The 14,779-nt window shown below is 37.7% G+C and overlaps 1 protein-coding gene across 3 annotated transcripts in view; it reads left to right on the top strand.

Moving 5' to 3' along the window:
• Positions 1–313: 313 nt before the first annotated feature.
• LOC136256681 (uncharacterized) overlaps positions 314–14,779 on the top strand; it is a 44,305-nt gene continuing 29,839 nt past the window's right edge. For 2 of the 3 annotated variants that reach the window (XM_066049662.1, XM_066049660.1), the window contains exons 1-2: positions 651–761; positions 10,688–10,763. In XM_066049662.1, coding sequence (XP_065905734.1) covers positions 10,715–10,763 — 49 coding nt within the window. In that variant the 5' untranslated portion in view covers positions 651–761; positions 10,688–10,714. Of the gene's footprint in view, positions 489–650; positions 762–10,687; positions 10,764–14,779 lie in introns of those variants that run through there. The other variant, XM_066049661.1, reaches the window with a different exon arrangement.

Below are 14,779 nucleotides of genomic sequence, written 5' to 3'. Positions count from 1 at the left end.
ATATTAAAAATTTAAAATAAGAAATAGGGATCGCTGAAAAAAGCCACAAAACAAGAAGGGATCGCTGGGGTGGTAATGTAAACCCTCGTGTAAACCACAAATCCCTATTTTGACCTTTTATACTCAAATGGAGCATTTATAGCGAGTAAAAATAGGGATTTGTGATTTACATTACCACCCCAGCGATCCCTTCTTGTTTTGTGGCACTATCGTGGTTCATGATTAAAATTAGCCATTGGGATTGCGAACCTACTAAATTTACTGATTTTAGCGGAATTCCGCATATTTACCGACATGGTAAGTTCAAAAACGTACGAGAAACCCACTAAACGTTGGCTTAGGAAACATGGTGTCTGTTTATATAGGCCTACAGAAACTAGAACAAAGCTATTCTAAACTAAGTTACTCACGCGGCACTTTCTCGAAGCGGCTTTCCTTAACTCCTGCAGCGCTACAGTCTTGAAAATAAGGTGGAGTATTCCTTAGAGGTATGTGCACCGTTTTTTGTTGGTATCACTACGTAATGTCATAGATAGTATATATACTATCTATGGTAATGTTGTGGGCGCTTCGAAAACGCACGAAAATCACTGTGTTTTTACATTACGTGATTTTACGTAATTTTGGGGGCATGTCGCTTTCAATATTAATGTATTGATTATTAACCAAATAAATTCAATATGCCGCAAGGTCTTGGAAAAACACAGTAGCATTGGTTTTGCCATCGCACTTTATACGTTATATACCTCACATACTTTGCAGTGAGTCTACTATAGTGTTGAATTTGCATGTTTTTGAGTTGTACTTGTATACATGGTTGTTCTCCGAGGTGTTCTCTAATTAGAAATGAATTATATTTATTACTGTGCAGCAATCAAAAGATTATAACATACAGGTGTGATCATAAAAGTTACTTAAGTTATTACTACACAACTCTTTACTTGAGGGGTAGAGAAATTGATTACATCAGCAGGGAGTTCAGTAGTTCCATAATTTGATAGATGATAAAAGATTTGTATGCATCAACTAGAGTCATTGGTTGGTGCATGGGTGTGTAGTATATAATATCTATGGTTGGTGATAGTAGCCACTCCTTAAACTTGAAAGGTTAGGGGTAAGATCATCTGTAGGCACAATCAAATATCCGTTAATTATTTTGTAAAAAGTACTTAATTTAGCTTGGGTTCTTCTTGCCTATAACATTGGTAAAATTGTTATGTAGCTATTACAGTTGTAATCTTTGTTGTGCATGCTCTACTGGACTAGTTTCACAGTTACCATAACTTTAACAATATCATGCTTATTACTTTTTTTGACGAAGCGCATATATGCATAATTTATCACAATAGTATGATAGCATACGACAGTCATGATTGTTACTCATGATAATCGATAGATCACAACTATCGCTCAGCTCTACTACTGGACTGATTAGTTTCTGCACATTCTATGCTTGGATTTACAGAGTTTTGCTAGTAAACACCCTTAGGGCAGGGGCAGAGAGATAGGGGGGCAGAGGGGGCAACTGCCCCCAACTTTTACAAGTGGAGGGGCAGTGCCCCTTCACTTTCCAATGCCCAGTTACCAAAGTAAAGTAACTACTTTAGTCATTAGCCAACTTACTTTGCCTTTATTTACTGGTATTTGTGCTAAAGGTTATGCAAGCATGGAACACTGCATGAATCAGTACTGGGAGTGCACGAGATCGATATACTCTAATAGAGCAGTCACCTAACTACTCTAATAGAACATTCAGCGGAATCATTATAAGTTTGCCCTGCTATATGCAATTGATTCAGTATGTCTTCACTACAACACTTATATCTATATGTATATAATCAACAGCACGAGTCTATCTGAAATGCCTTCATTTTCTGATGTATCTAATTGTACAGTGTCTCAATGATAGTCATTGCATAGCAGTATCCTATTCAAGTACACATGTTCCACTGAAAATGCTCTCAGATTCAATCTCAAAGCATCCAAATCTCACAATTTTCCTGTGGGGGCATGCCCCCAGACCCCCTTAATATTGACATGCTTCACATGCTAGAGTGCAAAACACACTAAGGTACAGTTAATGATTTTAAAACACTTTGTAACTTACAGCCAACCCACATGACTTGCCCCCCACTTTTGAGTACTGTTCTCCGCCCCTTCCTTAGGGCACCTGCAGCCCCACTTCTAAACGCTGAAGATGAACAGTGGAATACACAAAACTGTCGCTTATAATTTTGCTACTGTTCATTTTGCAACTATATACAGCACTTATTCCTTACCCTGGTGTGTAGTAATACTGCAGGCTGTGCAGGGAATGTGACAGCAATAGTTAACCAGTGATTAACTTGCCAGTAGACAATATCCTTTGATATCCTTAGAGCAAGCTTGAGGAGCAAGCTAGTTAGACCTCTATAGTTCAGTCCAGGGACTTACCACTTTTTCTGTACAGGTGCTTATAATCTTTAATTGATTTGTCCCTGCACTGAAACAGAAGTCTGGCAGCAAGACTAGCTTACTCTAAAGATATTTCAAAGTATATTGATTGTCTACTGGCAAGTTGATTGCTGGTCAACTATTGCTGTAACATTCCCTGCACTATCTGCAGCATCACTACACACCAGGGTAAGGAATAAGTGCTGTATAATGGCACAATGAACTACAGTAGTCCACTGCTTGTCTTCAGCATTTAGCAGGTGCCCTTAGGGTGACTATTAGCAAGATTCCTTAGAATGTGCAAAAACCAAAAGTCAGTAGTCCAGTCCACCAAATAGTAACACCAGCATATAGAACTAAGAATTGATTGTACAGTGCATAAACATACATTGCGTGCAGTGGCTATCACATGAATGGTATATTTTAAACCTGCATGTGTTGGTCACTGCAGAGTATAACTCAGTGTTGTTGTTTTGATGACTTTCAATTAAGGCTGAGCAATATTATCATTTTAGGGGATATCGCGATATTTCATTATCAGCTATCTTGTGATATAAAGCCTGTACATTTAGCTACAGTCATTGTAGCAGAATCCTTGTAACTGATTAAGCCCACCCACCTGGTTAACCAAAAATTACCCCTGCAGAGAGGTGTGAACACCTTAACATAACTTCAAAGCATGTGTTACAATAACGGTTACTGTAAACAAGGGTGATAGTGACTGGTTTGGTACTACCTACCTTTAAAGACTTCCTGCAGGAATACTGAGCAATACACAATGTAGCTTGACTTATTTGTTAGTAACTATTCAGTATTGTGAATAAATAAATATAGTCTGTAGGTGTTGCCTTCGTTTCTTGTTAATAACTCTTGTTACATGGGCCAGCTGCCCAAACATTTAGTAGCTCTGTGAAGCCCTTTAAAGTGCTTTGATGCCGGCAAGAACAATTGAGTTAAGAGGCTTTAAAAATATCCCATACATTTAGTATGGATGATTCAGACACACAAACATGTTTACAACATGAAAACATGCTTGTTTCTGTCCAAAACCATTGGGAATGAACACATGTTCACTTTTTTGATATTACTATATTTGGTGGGGGCTCAGGTGAACACGTACAGATTATAGTATCAATTGTGATGCTAAAATGGCAATATCACTCAGCCCTACTTTCAATCAAGTTGTTGGCTTTGCCAGTATAGTTGTTTTTTTTCAGGTGTAGCTATAGGCATGTTAAATCCATCTATAGCTACTTTTATCACAAATAAACAGGTCTAGTATTAGACTAGTAATGGATTTACTTGCTTTCTGTGGTGCCATAATAATGGGACCTACTTTATCTGAACCTGTTGGGTCCTAGCCCTGTTTGTAACTTTGGATAAATCCTCGAATCATTCTTTAGTGCATGCATAAATGCAGTCACTTATCCACTATATACCTGAGCCTTATTGACTGATGATAATAGGTCAATGGTCAACAGACACTTGTTGACTTACTGGCTTGGCCTGTGGTCACCACCAAACCATACAAATTACTGTTATTAAGACGAATGACTGCCCTCCAGCAGTACTACAAATTGGAAAGAGCTAATAATCTACAACCACTTCCCTTCAATTGTTAGTTACATGCAGCACTTCAGACAGAGTGTCCCAGCAAATACAAATTCCTGGTCATGGCACCAGCATATAGGAGAGTAGGAAGAAGGCTGAGAGGGTTATTATCCACCTCAAGTTTGGATGCTGAAGTAGAGGAGAATACAACTTCGTACACACAATATCTATTATATAGTGTGCTTTTACATCGCTCATACAGTCACCTCCCTTGTTTCAATACTTTGTATGTGTATGATCCGTAATTGAATCTAAAGTTCTTTCTGCTTGTATGTTGACAATTTTGTAACATAACTATGACCTGTAAACCAGTGTATACCACATCAATGAAAGAACGGCACAATACTTAATGTTTTCATCTGAACATGCATCCCAACTATCATCAATTACTAAAAAGGTGATGTAGCCATTATGCTTTGTTTCGGCTATGTTAAGCCTGTTACACAGTGTTACAAATGAAGAACATTACAATACCAGGACCAGATGTCCTACAGACCTTCAGTACTTGTGCTGTAAAGCCTTAATAAATAAAATAAAAATCAAAAAGTGACTCTGCAATCAATCGAATCACTATGAAAGTACAAACGATTTCTGTTACAAATATAAGGAAGCCATTAAACATTACCTACCACAAATTGACACCTTACAATGTCAGTGAGAAGAAATGGGACACAGAGGAGGTCAAAGATAAGTCCATGACATGTATATACTGTGATATGCCAAAAGGCACCTGTCTGACTGAAGTGACATCTAACAGTGAAAAGGTCAAGCCTGTAAACTTAGCCATTACGCTTGTCTGAAGTCACTTGGCAGTTAGTTAGCCAGTCAATAGAAAATTCCTTTAAAGTATTAACTTTTCAATACCAAGGTGCTATGAAGGGTTTATGAAGGATTACCAAGGTGCTATGAAGGGTTTATGAAGGGTCACCAAGGTTTCTGGTTTTTTTAGTGAGAAAGTGCATCATTAGTACTACCGTACTGTATGATACATTATTCTGTCACATCAAGGTTTCTGGCCAAATTCAGCTGATGGCATCGGGGATACCATCTCAAATCTATTACGGTAATACATGGTCTACCATGCCAATTACATTAGTAAGGGAGGAAAGTACGTATCTAACAGCTTATAATCCTGTAAAAGATGACCAGTTCTCTCCATGTAATGTAGACCGGCTAGTATATCTACCTTTAGCTACATATCACAAAGATTATCGCAGACTTGAGGGTATGTATTCAACTTAATTAGAAGAACTGTGCTGTGGTATTAAAGCATGACTGGTACTGCATCGGTACCGTATTTGACCAGTTACAGTGTATTAGCTGTGGATAGTATAACTTTCAGCAAGGAAAATACTGCCTTTTTTTAATCATCCTTCAATAATATCATTCATTTTAACTTGTCTCAAAAACGTTATTTCCTGGCTTAAAATAGTGAGCTCACACAAAGGAGAAGATACTTGATTTTTAACTACAGCACCTTGTAAAGCATGAAGAATGCTGCAGTTTGATATACACAGTAGGTTTGCCACATTTGCTTTTGTAATAGCTAGTAACTGTTGAGTGAACAAGAGCAAATTGTGAGTATATTTTGGGTTATAGTATCCTTGCTACAATATGTCTTTCTTGATGTTCATTTTTAAATACATGATAACATCAATTCACGAGCAAATTAGGTTCACTTTGCCAATGATCTTCTAACTTAGTCTCTGCAAGGGTAACCAATATGTTAACATGTGTTAATACGTATGTATCCAATCTATTTATGTTATCACGTTCATTTGGAAACCTTATATCACTACCTATATTTAACCACAGTATGTTAAGTTCATACCATAGCAACAATGTTGTTGTGTACCACTGTGTACTTGACTTACTATGCACAAGTATGCAGGGTAGGTATAAACAGTGGACACAGGAACCCAAGGACCAGGGGATCCGCGGAGACCCAACTTTCATGGCATTTTATATGCTTCACAGTTTTATACATTCCATACCTGTAGTTAGATCCCTAAAAAATTCGACAATAGCACCGGGTTGGTACAATTTTTTCCTAATCGTTTGGCCAGACAAAAACAGAATTAATTTATTTCTGCCAAATTTTTAGGGAATCTACGGTATGCCATTTTGTTAATCTATTATACTGGTGGTGCTTGATACTGCACAGTACTAAACATGCATATCAAGGTAGTTATCATGTACAGTAGCTGTCACTAACATTATCAGAGTTAGCGAACACCAGTGTATTGCTTCCTTACAGTACTATTGAACATACTTTGTATTATAAACTTTGACATACTCAACTAATAGGCAGTGTATAGCATGCTGTGGTCAACAATAGTATAGCTTCTGATTTATCATGTAGGCATGCACACTTGGGTAAATAATAACAGTGGACCCAGAGACCAAGGACCCGGGGATCCAGCTTTTCGTATACTTCACAGTATTTATACAGTACTAGATACCTTTGTGAGTCACAGTGGCTAGTCTTGCATAGCCAAACCATTCTTTCTCTGTCACAGTGATCGCAGTGCCTCGTACAATTATTCCTAGAAATTATAAACACCTACTATCCACTAGCACCTATCCACCTAAGCACCTATCCACCTAAGCACCTACTATCCTACTAGCTGAAGGGTCTGGACTGCTTAGCATTGGTCCTCAGCTCATGCAACTGGTATTATCTGAGGTTTAAGCAAGCCTTCACCTTCGTGCACCTATGGTGCACCACATGATGCAAAGTCTTGGTCGACGTCTTGGTTATTGAGCTGATGGTGTAATGTGCAGTGATTGCTTTATTTTACCTTGAATACTTGTTTGCACAACGTTTCTGAACTGAGGAATTATAATAGACTAGTATGCTCATTGTGCAACTAGCTGCAGATCCGTTTTCAGAAGCGCTTATAGTATCTTAGTAATATTAAGAAACAGTGACGGAGAAAGGGTGGATTGGCCTTGAAACATGACACACTTCGACTATCTAGTAGCAACTTGCAACTTTCCCCCCCAAATTTCACAGGGAACCCATGCAGCATAGCCACCTTATAGAACAGCCTATAATTAATTTATTTTTAGTATTTATGACTAGGCAACTAACTGTATACAGTGAATTCACACAGCACCAATAAAAGGATAGCTACTAAAATGCACAGTACTACTATTCTGGTTTGTATGCAATGAAGTGAAGGGATCATCACATATTAAATGTACTGGTGGACAGTCACGAGATCAATCACTATTCGAAATGGCGTAATGTGGAGTGAGAGAGTTTGCTCAGTATCTTGACAGGATGAGTGGGTAGTTGAAGAGGAGTGATTTCTACTCAAAATCTCATCCAGATGACCGCCATGTAATGTATGAGTGTACAGCTTCTTGCCGTGTAATGAGATGCCTAGTTTGTCACTGCCAGCCCTTCCCCCAGTAAAAGAAGCCAAGCCAAGAAATGCTAATGATTATTAATATGAAGATGAATTGTGATATAAGTGTGCTGGTTTAGAATCAAAGGCACCTGCCGTACATGTGATAAATGTCAACTGTCAGCACACGTGATACATAGAACCCACAATCATTTCTGTACAAAATGATGCAAATGCTATGCTGTGCTGTAAGGTAATTGGAAGTACTGTACGTGTAGTTTTGTACTTTAGTTAGGCTGAGAAACTATAAATACTCGTGCCATGCATTTTCAATGACATCTGTGAAATGTACGTGTAGATATGATCGTCCAGAGATTGCATGAAGTAATATAGTTCGAGCTGGTTCCAACTCCAGATTATTGGTCCGACTCAGGCCTGACCAACTGGAACATCTCTGGCCTTGGGATCAGTACCTAGTTATCCCTATAATTGATTTTAAGAGAAGTCTATATCAGTGGTGGGAAAAATCATCAACATCAATACCAAGTGCTTGCCAGGCTTGTTAAAAAATACCTGTCTGCACTGCCTGCTAGTGTGAATTCCAAGAATTTTTTCTAGGGCTTGTCTGTTGTACAATGACCAAAAAGCAGGTTGCATCCTGCACTATTATACTGACGTGTATAAATACACATATTAAACCAGTCAATAAGATCAATAAAAAAGTACAAGGGAATTTTTAAGTTCAATTAGGGATCAAAAAAAAGTAGTGGAACAAGGGAGGTTGCCTACACTTAAAGACATACCAGTGGGCATTTAATCCCTATACCCAATGACCAATGACTGAATTATGGATTAAATATCCACTATATCACTCCATCTTCTGATGTACCTTGTTTCGCTACTTCTTACTTCTTTGATCCCTAATGGAACTTAAAAAATTCCCAATTTTCCTTTTACTTGTTTGTTTACTTTTTGTAACATTGTTATGACTGGTGAACCCACATAAATCACATTGGAAGATAGAATAGCACCAGGCTTATTGTCTGAATGTGTGCCCAACTATATACCATTATGCTCCATTTTCAGCTATGTTCAGCCTGTTTACATAGTATTACAAACAAGGACCTCTGCAATTAAATCTAATCACAACAGAAAACCTGGACACTTCCCATTCAAACATAGGAAAGCCATCACATAGTGCTACTGTGAATTAACACCTTGTGCTGTCAGCAAAGATTAATGGGAGACAAAGAAGGACACAGGTACTGCAAGTCCATGAAGCATGCATTGTATAAACAGGTCACTGACTCCTCACTGATGCATTACTCCATTGTGGACAACTAATTGAAAACTATATGCCAAGCACCCAAAGCTAACTACATAAGCATCTTTCATTACATGCTCCATGTCAGAAGCAGACAAGATGACGCTTTCCTTACTAATTTTCCAAAGTGACAGCATATCCCTCAAGCTTTTCAGCTATAAGTGTGCCAGTATGCGAGTCCTTCCAAGGTTGTCACATGCAGCACAGCTGATGCCCACACAAAATAATATTATATCCAGAGTGTGGTTAAACTGAGCAACGATTCTCCAGCTGAAGTTGTGCTCCAAACATCAACTGTAAGCCATTACACCAGGTGAGTGACCTTTTCATAAGTTATACTTTCATCCCCTCATGTATTGTGGGTATTACATTCTCTGAAAAGTACCATATAACGGGAATGATTCGTGGAAGAAAACATTTGAGAATTTTGCAATTTTAGGTGCATTCGCCAATGTTTTCTTGCAAAATTTTTCTTACAATTAAAAAAAATTTTTTTTCATGGATCAGTGGATGTAGCATTCATGTAACAAGTACATAAGTGAGTAGCTACTCACCTTGCCACTCACTAAACTGCTATATATGCGTGACGGTGCAGGACCAAGGCATGTGATTCAAACAGAGATGTAAACTTCTGTGACAATGGAAAAATTAGTGCTACCAAATGTGGTAAATACAATTGTAGCCCAGAGATTCACTGTGCCGGAATGGCGTGTATTAGCTTCAGTTTTAGTGCTGCCCCAAGACTATAGGTGTGCCTATCGTCTGCACTCCGGTATTATTGTGAATGCCTATTTCTCCGAAATCCAGTAAAACAGCAATCATGCATGGCTCCTAGTATGCATAGTACGCAACATGTCAGAGTCAGCCATATAATCAAGCATTTCCTATCCATAGAAAAAATATTCGTTGTGGGCACACGCCCAACTTTATGCAATAAATCACGAACGTTTTCTCACGAATGAGGTAATAGTAGATCATTCACAAATGTTTTCTTCCACGAATCATTCCCGTTATACGTTACTTTCTATTAGGAGTGACATACCATGGCTCAAGTTCCTTTTGAAATCTATATCCTCCACTATTGTGAGTGGCTGACAGTCCAATGCTATCAGCTTTACTCACAACTTCTTTTGCACCAAAGCTGTTTATGTATACACTTCTTAACTTTATTCATGCCTCTTTCACCATGAAAGTGTTAGTTGACACAAACAACCAATGCTTGGGGCTTTACTCCTCTCTTTTCTAGTCATTTCCCTTTTACTCTCTTTTCTGGCTTTCAGTTTAGAAAACTGGGTGTGCTTGTCAGGATGCTGTGACGTCAAGTGTGAAACTAAATTCTCAAGGTATTGTACGACTTTGTACTTCCACTGCCTCGAGACACAAACTCTCCGCACATATTACACACAGCAAACTTTGTATCCTCTGACACAGAATAGAAATGCCACACTAGTGATCTCCACACTGGTCTCAGTCGATTGACATGTGGAGCAAAAATGTCTGACGTATCTGCATCACTGGTTATACTTGAAGTGGAAGAAGTTCCACCATTTAACAATGGTATTAAGGACACTGATTCCCTTTACTATAAAAAAGCCTTATATGGAGTGTCAAAACTCTGACTCTGAATAGAAAGGTGGCAATGAAGCCATAATACAATAAACGTCACTTCACGTACAAAAATGTGGTTGGAAACATGTACTTTCGCACATGTTGATATCCGTATAATATTGGTCCGATCACCAACTTCAACAGATAACTGCTAAATAGTTAACAATGTTGGTCGATGTTTCTACCAATTCAATAATTGGTACACCTCTATTTTGTAAATTCTTTTTTTCCTGGGCGCATCAGCTAAACCCCCTCTGAGAATTTATACATGTATTTGTGATCAGTATATAAAAGTCAGCGTTTGTATTTACGATGTATGCTTGGTAACAATTGCTATTTTTTTTCTTGCTCTTAACAGATAACAATTAATGAACTGCAGCAAAACATGGCTTCACCAATTCATAACACTAGTGTGATACCAGAAGGGAAAAACAGTAAGCTATATAACTGTGACACAGTAAAGAATTTTACATTTGTGTAGGGATCATAGAAATAAAAAAATGAAACAAGGTAGGTCACATACACCTGCAGCTATACTAGTGGACATCTAATTCCCACTAGGGGCATGTCAGAAGCATGTCATTGTACAGCCTGTGATATGTTAGAGATTAAATTTCCACTAGTATGTGACTATGTGTTGACCTCCATTGTTTCATTGCTTTTTAATTTCCTAATCATTTGTAAAATTCTTAAGTTTTCCATACACTTGTTTGTTTACTGTTTTGTGAACATTACATAGTGAACCAACGTAACCACATCAAAGGAAAGAATGGCACCAGACTCATCAGAAAAATAACTGAGTGATTGAAAGTGAATCCCAACAATTAATTACTGAAATGTGAAAAGCTGTTCTTTTTGCTATCAGCTTTGTTCTGTTAGTTATACACAGCATTACAATGAGGAAAGTATGAAAAGTCAATTTAGTCACTATGGAAATTGCAACTAAGCATATGTCCTGACTATGATTTATCGGAAAGCAATGTGGCTATTCTGTTTCATTTTCATGCACTGTGACATTCCTGTCTGTTTGCACATGTAGCATACTGTAGAGACAATTATATAACCATTTTGAAGTGGTCTGACATAGTGTCATGCAGTCCATACAAAAAATTGGTCTGACATATTATCATGATTGTCAGACATGATAGGAGAGGTGCATAGGTTTTTTGCATGCCTTTTCTAGGGGGTCTGAGAGGATATTATTGAAAATGAGTACTGTAAGATTGAAACTTTTCAAGTTATTAGGAATATTATTAATAATAATAAGTCAGTCATTTTCATACAAATGGACCCAGCACGCCATGCCTGCTCTCAAGTTCTATAATTGTAGGGTATTTGGCAATTTAGATGTTTTCCATATAATTATAGCAAATGTCAAACCTTTTCTCCATTCTCTGCCTAGTATTGTCATCAAGATTTAAAAGGGACTGACCAGTGAATACTACAGATGAGTCACTTTTCTTTACCTGTTCATCCTTCAGTTTCGACATAGCAGCCTTGTGTGCATCACTTGTAATATGGTCAATCACATTACTTAGCCGCTTATTGAATGAACCAGTAATCCAAGCTGGTGAGAAGTTCCTTCACAAGTGTATGTGTTGTTCAAACCAGAACAGTGAAGTGATACAATATATCTCTTGTCCCTCTCAAGCTTACAGCAAAACCATGTCATTGTCTTTTGTCTGGTAAACTCTTTTATCTTCAATCAGGCTGCTTTTCTTCTTCATCCAACGAAACCATATCGAGGTGTTAACTTTCCGTATCAACACTTTCTCTAAGCAGCATAATAGACGCCACCAGATTATTTAAGGCACATAGACTACGCGCTACTGTTCGGAAGTATGGACTCTATCCGAAATTATGTCACAGACATAAAAATGGCTGCTGTAGTGTGGGAACGTTCTTAAAATTTGTATGGGCAGCTATGGAAAGAAAAATTTGGAACAGTAATATCTCAGCCAAGAAGGAAGATATTGAGCTCTAACCAGCAGGTATGGTTATAGATTAGCTGAAAGAATAGGAAACTAGCATTGTTTTAAAAATCAACCAAAAATTATTTTTACGTACTTATTGTAATGTCTTATAGCCATACCTGCTAGTTAGAATTCGATATCTTCCTTCTTGGCTGAGATATTGCTGTTCAAAAATTTTCTTCCCATAGTCGCCAATAAAATTTTACGAATGTCCCCACACTACAGCAGCCATTTTTATGTCTGTGACGTAATTTCGGATAGGGCTCATTGGCACTAGATAGCTTTCACAATAGGTCACAAGATTACGCCCATTCTTTATTATACAATTATCAATCTATCGATTGAAACCACGATGACACACCCCTTTTACGCTAGCTGTATTTCAATGACCGCACACACCTTCAAGTTGTAAGGCTGACTCGAGATACTGTAATAATTGATCGAACCACAATGGCAATGCCCCCTTTTGGGCAAGCGTGCACATCTTTGCAGGCTGACTTGAAATACTCTAATATAGCAGTCACCCTAATAGAACAGTCACATGTTTATAATTAGCTGTATGCCTTAATAAAAAACTAAACAAACTAGTATATTAAAAATTTAAACATGAAGTAGGGATCTAAGCAATAAAATGTAGTGAAACAAGATATGAACAATGCGGTGGGAAATTCCTACTTTGGCATGATATAGCAATTATTTTGTGTTCAGTGCCAAAGTAGGAATTTCTCACCAAGCTATGCTGTAATAACTACCATTGTTCATCTCTTGTTTCACTACTTTTTATCGCTTAGATCCCTACTTCATTTTTAAATTTATAATTTTAAATATATTTAACTTACGCTGTCACCTGTTTCTTGCTCAGCCCACACTGTTCGCCAGTTGGCTCATCACTGCTGTATTTATTATCACTCCTCAATTTCTGTTCACTGAAGTTGCAAAAAGTATATAAGTAATGACAAAATTAATATGAAAGAATATTCAACTTACGCTGTCACCCGTTTCTTGCTCAGCCCACATTGTTCGACAGTTGGCTCATCACTGCTGTATTCATTATCACAACTCGATTCCCATTCACTAAAAGTGCCAAAGGACTTAATGACAAATGTGAAAGAATGATTCTTGTCCACATTGATGTCATAATTAAAAAGGCCATGTTGGTGTGGGCACTCAAGTTTTCATTCATAGTAACCAAAATAAACCTTTTTACAGCTTTCACGACATGGGACCAATGGATAATGTAAGAGGCTAGTAAGCAAGATGTTGTGGTATGAAACAATCCCACTAGACGAAACGTGACCAATGTTTTAATATGGATACAGAACTACACACATTTGTCTTGTATCAGTAGGTATGCCTCACATTGCCCTTGCTGTTGATTGTATATAAATACTATCATAGCAAAACGCCGTCTCTCCCAATACAACCTCAAACCTGTACAAAGCGTCCACACTATCACTGCCATTTTTTTTTAATTACGACATCAAGGCAAATAAGGTCCATATTTAACTTACGTTTTCACTTGTTTCTTGCTCAACCCACACAGTTCATCAATATCCTCATCACTACTATACAAAGTAAACAACTGGTCTAAGGGAGTATTTGTGTTAACTAGCTTACCTTATATCAGTGGCTAATACAGTCTTCCTTTCAGATTCATGGTCATCCTCATCACTAGCAAAATATAAGAAAATTCAGCGGGTCAATTGACTGGGTTTGGTACAGTTGATTGCATGTGTGTTAGAACATTGTTCAGGGTATAAGGGCTATGCAGTCAAGAAAACAGCACTAGATTAAAAATTTTGAAACAAAGAATACAAAGTGTTCCATAAAGCTTCCCATTTACCAGGGAATGACTTTTGCCACACAAAATGCTCAAACACACATACAATCGACTGTACAATAAAAATTAGTAGAGCTAACTATTTCTCACAACAAAGCTGTACAAGCAGCCAGCTATATGCATTCAACTTACTCAGTTAGTGTCAAATCAATAACATTGCCAGGACATTCTGATCTTGATTCTGATTCAGCCATGTGTTTGAGTGCAATAACACACACGCGTGATATTTATCATTACACAAAATGCAGCTCTATTCGATGCGCTCTATGGTGTGTACAAAAGCTTGGAGTACCTGTTTGGCAATACTTTCAGTCAAATACAAAGTTAAAATACACATGGTGTGGACATACCCTCCCTCCATGGCGAAGGCGTTTGGACAAGATTTAGCGTGTGACCTGAAAGTGTGTTTGTAAGTCTTAATATAGAACTAATATAAAATTAAGATGTTCTCATAATATATAAATAACAGCAAAAAATAACAATTTGTGTGGTATACTTACGGTCTTGATATCGGGAGCCCACATGATCCGTTGATCTGCTAAATATATATACCCCCATCGCAAATGGCAAAGTATAGTTGCGAATGTTGCTGAAGAAGCTGTAGTGGAAGAATTATCACCTTATTAGTAAGAGTTGT

This window comes from Dysidea avara, chromosome 5, assembly GCF_963678975.1.
Source record: "Dysidea avara chromosome 5, odDysAvar1.4, whole genome shotgun sequence".
Lineage (NCBI taxonomy): Eukaryota > Metazoa > Porifera > Demospongiae > Dictyoceratida > Dysideidae > Dysidea > Dysidea avara.
This window is presented reverse-complemented; position numbering and strand designations above follow the sequence as displayed.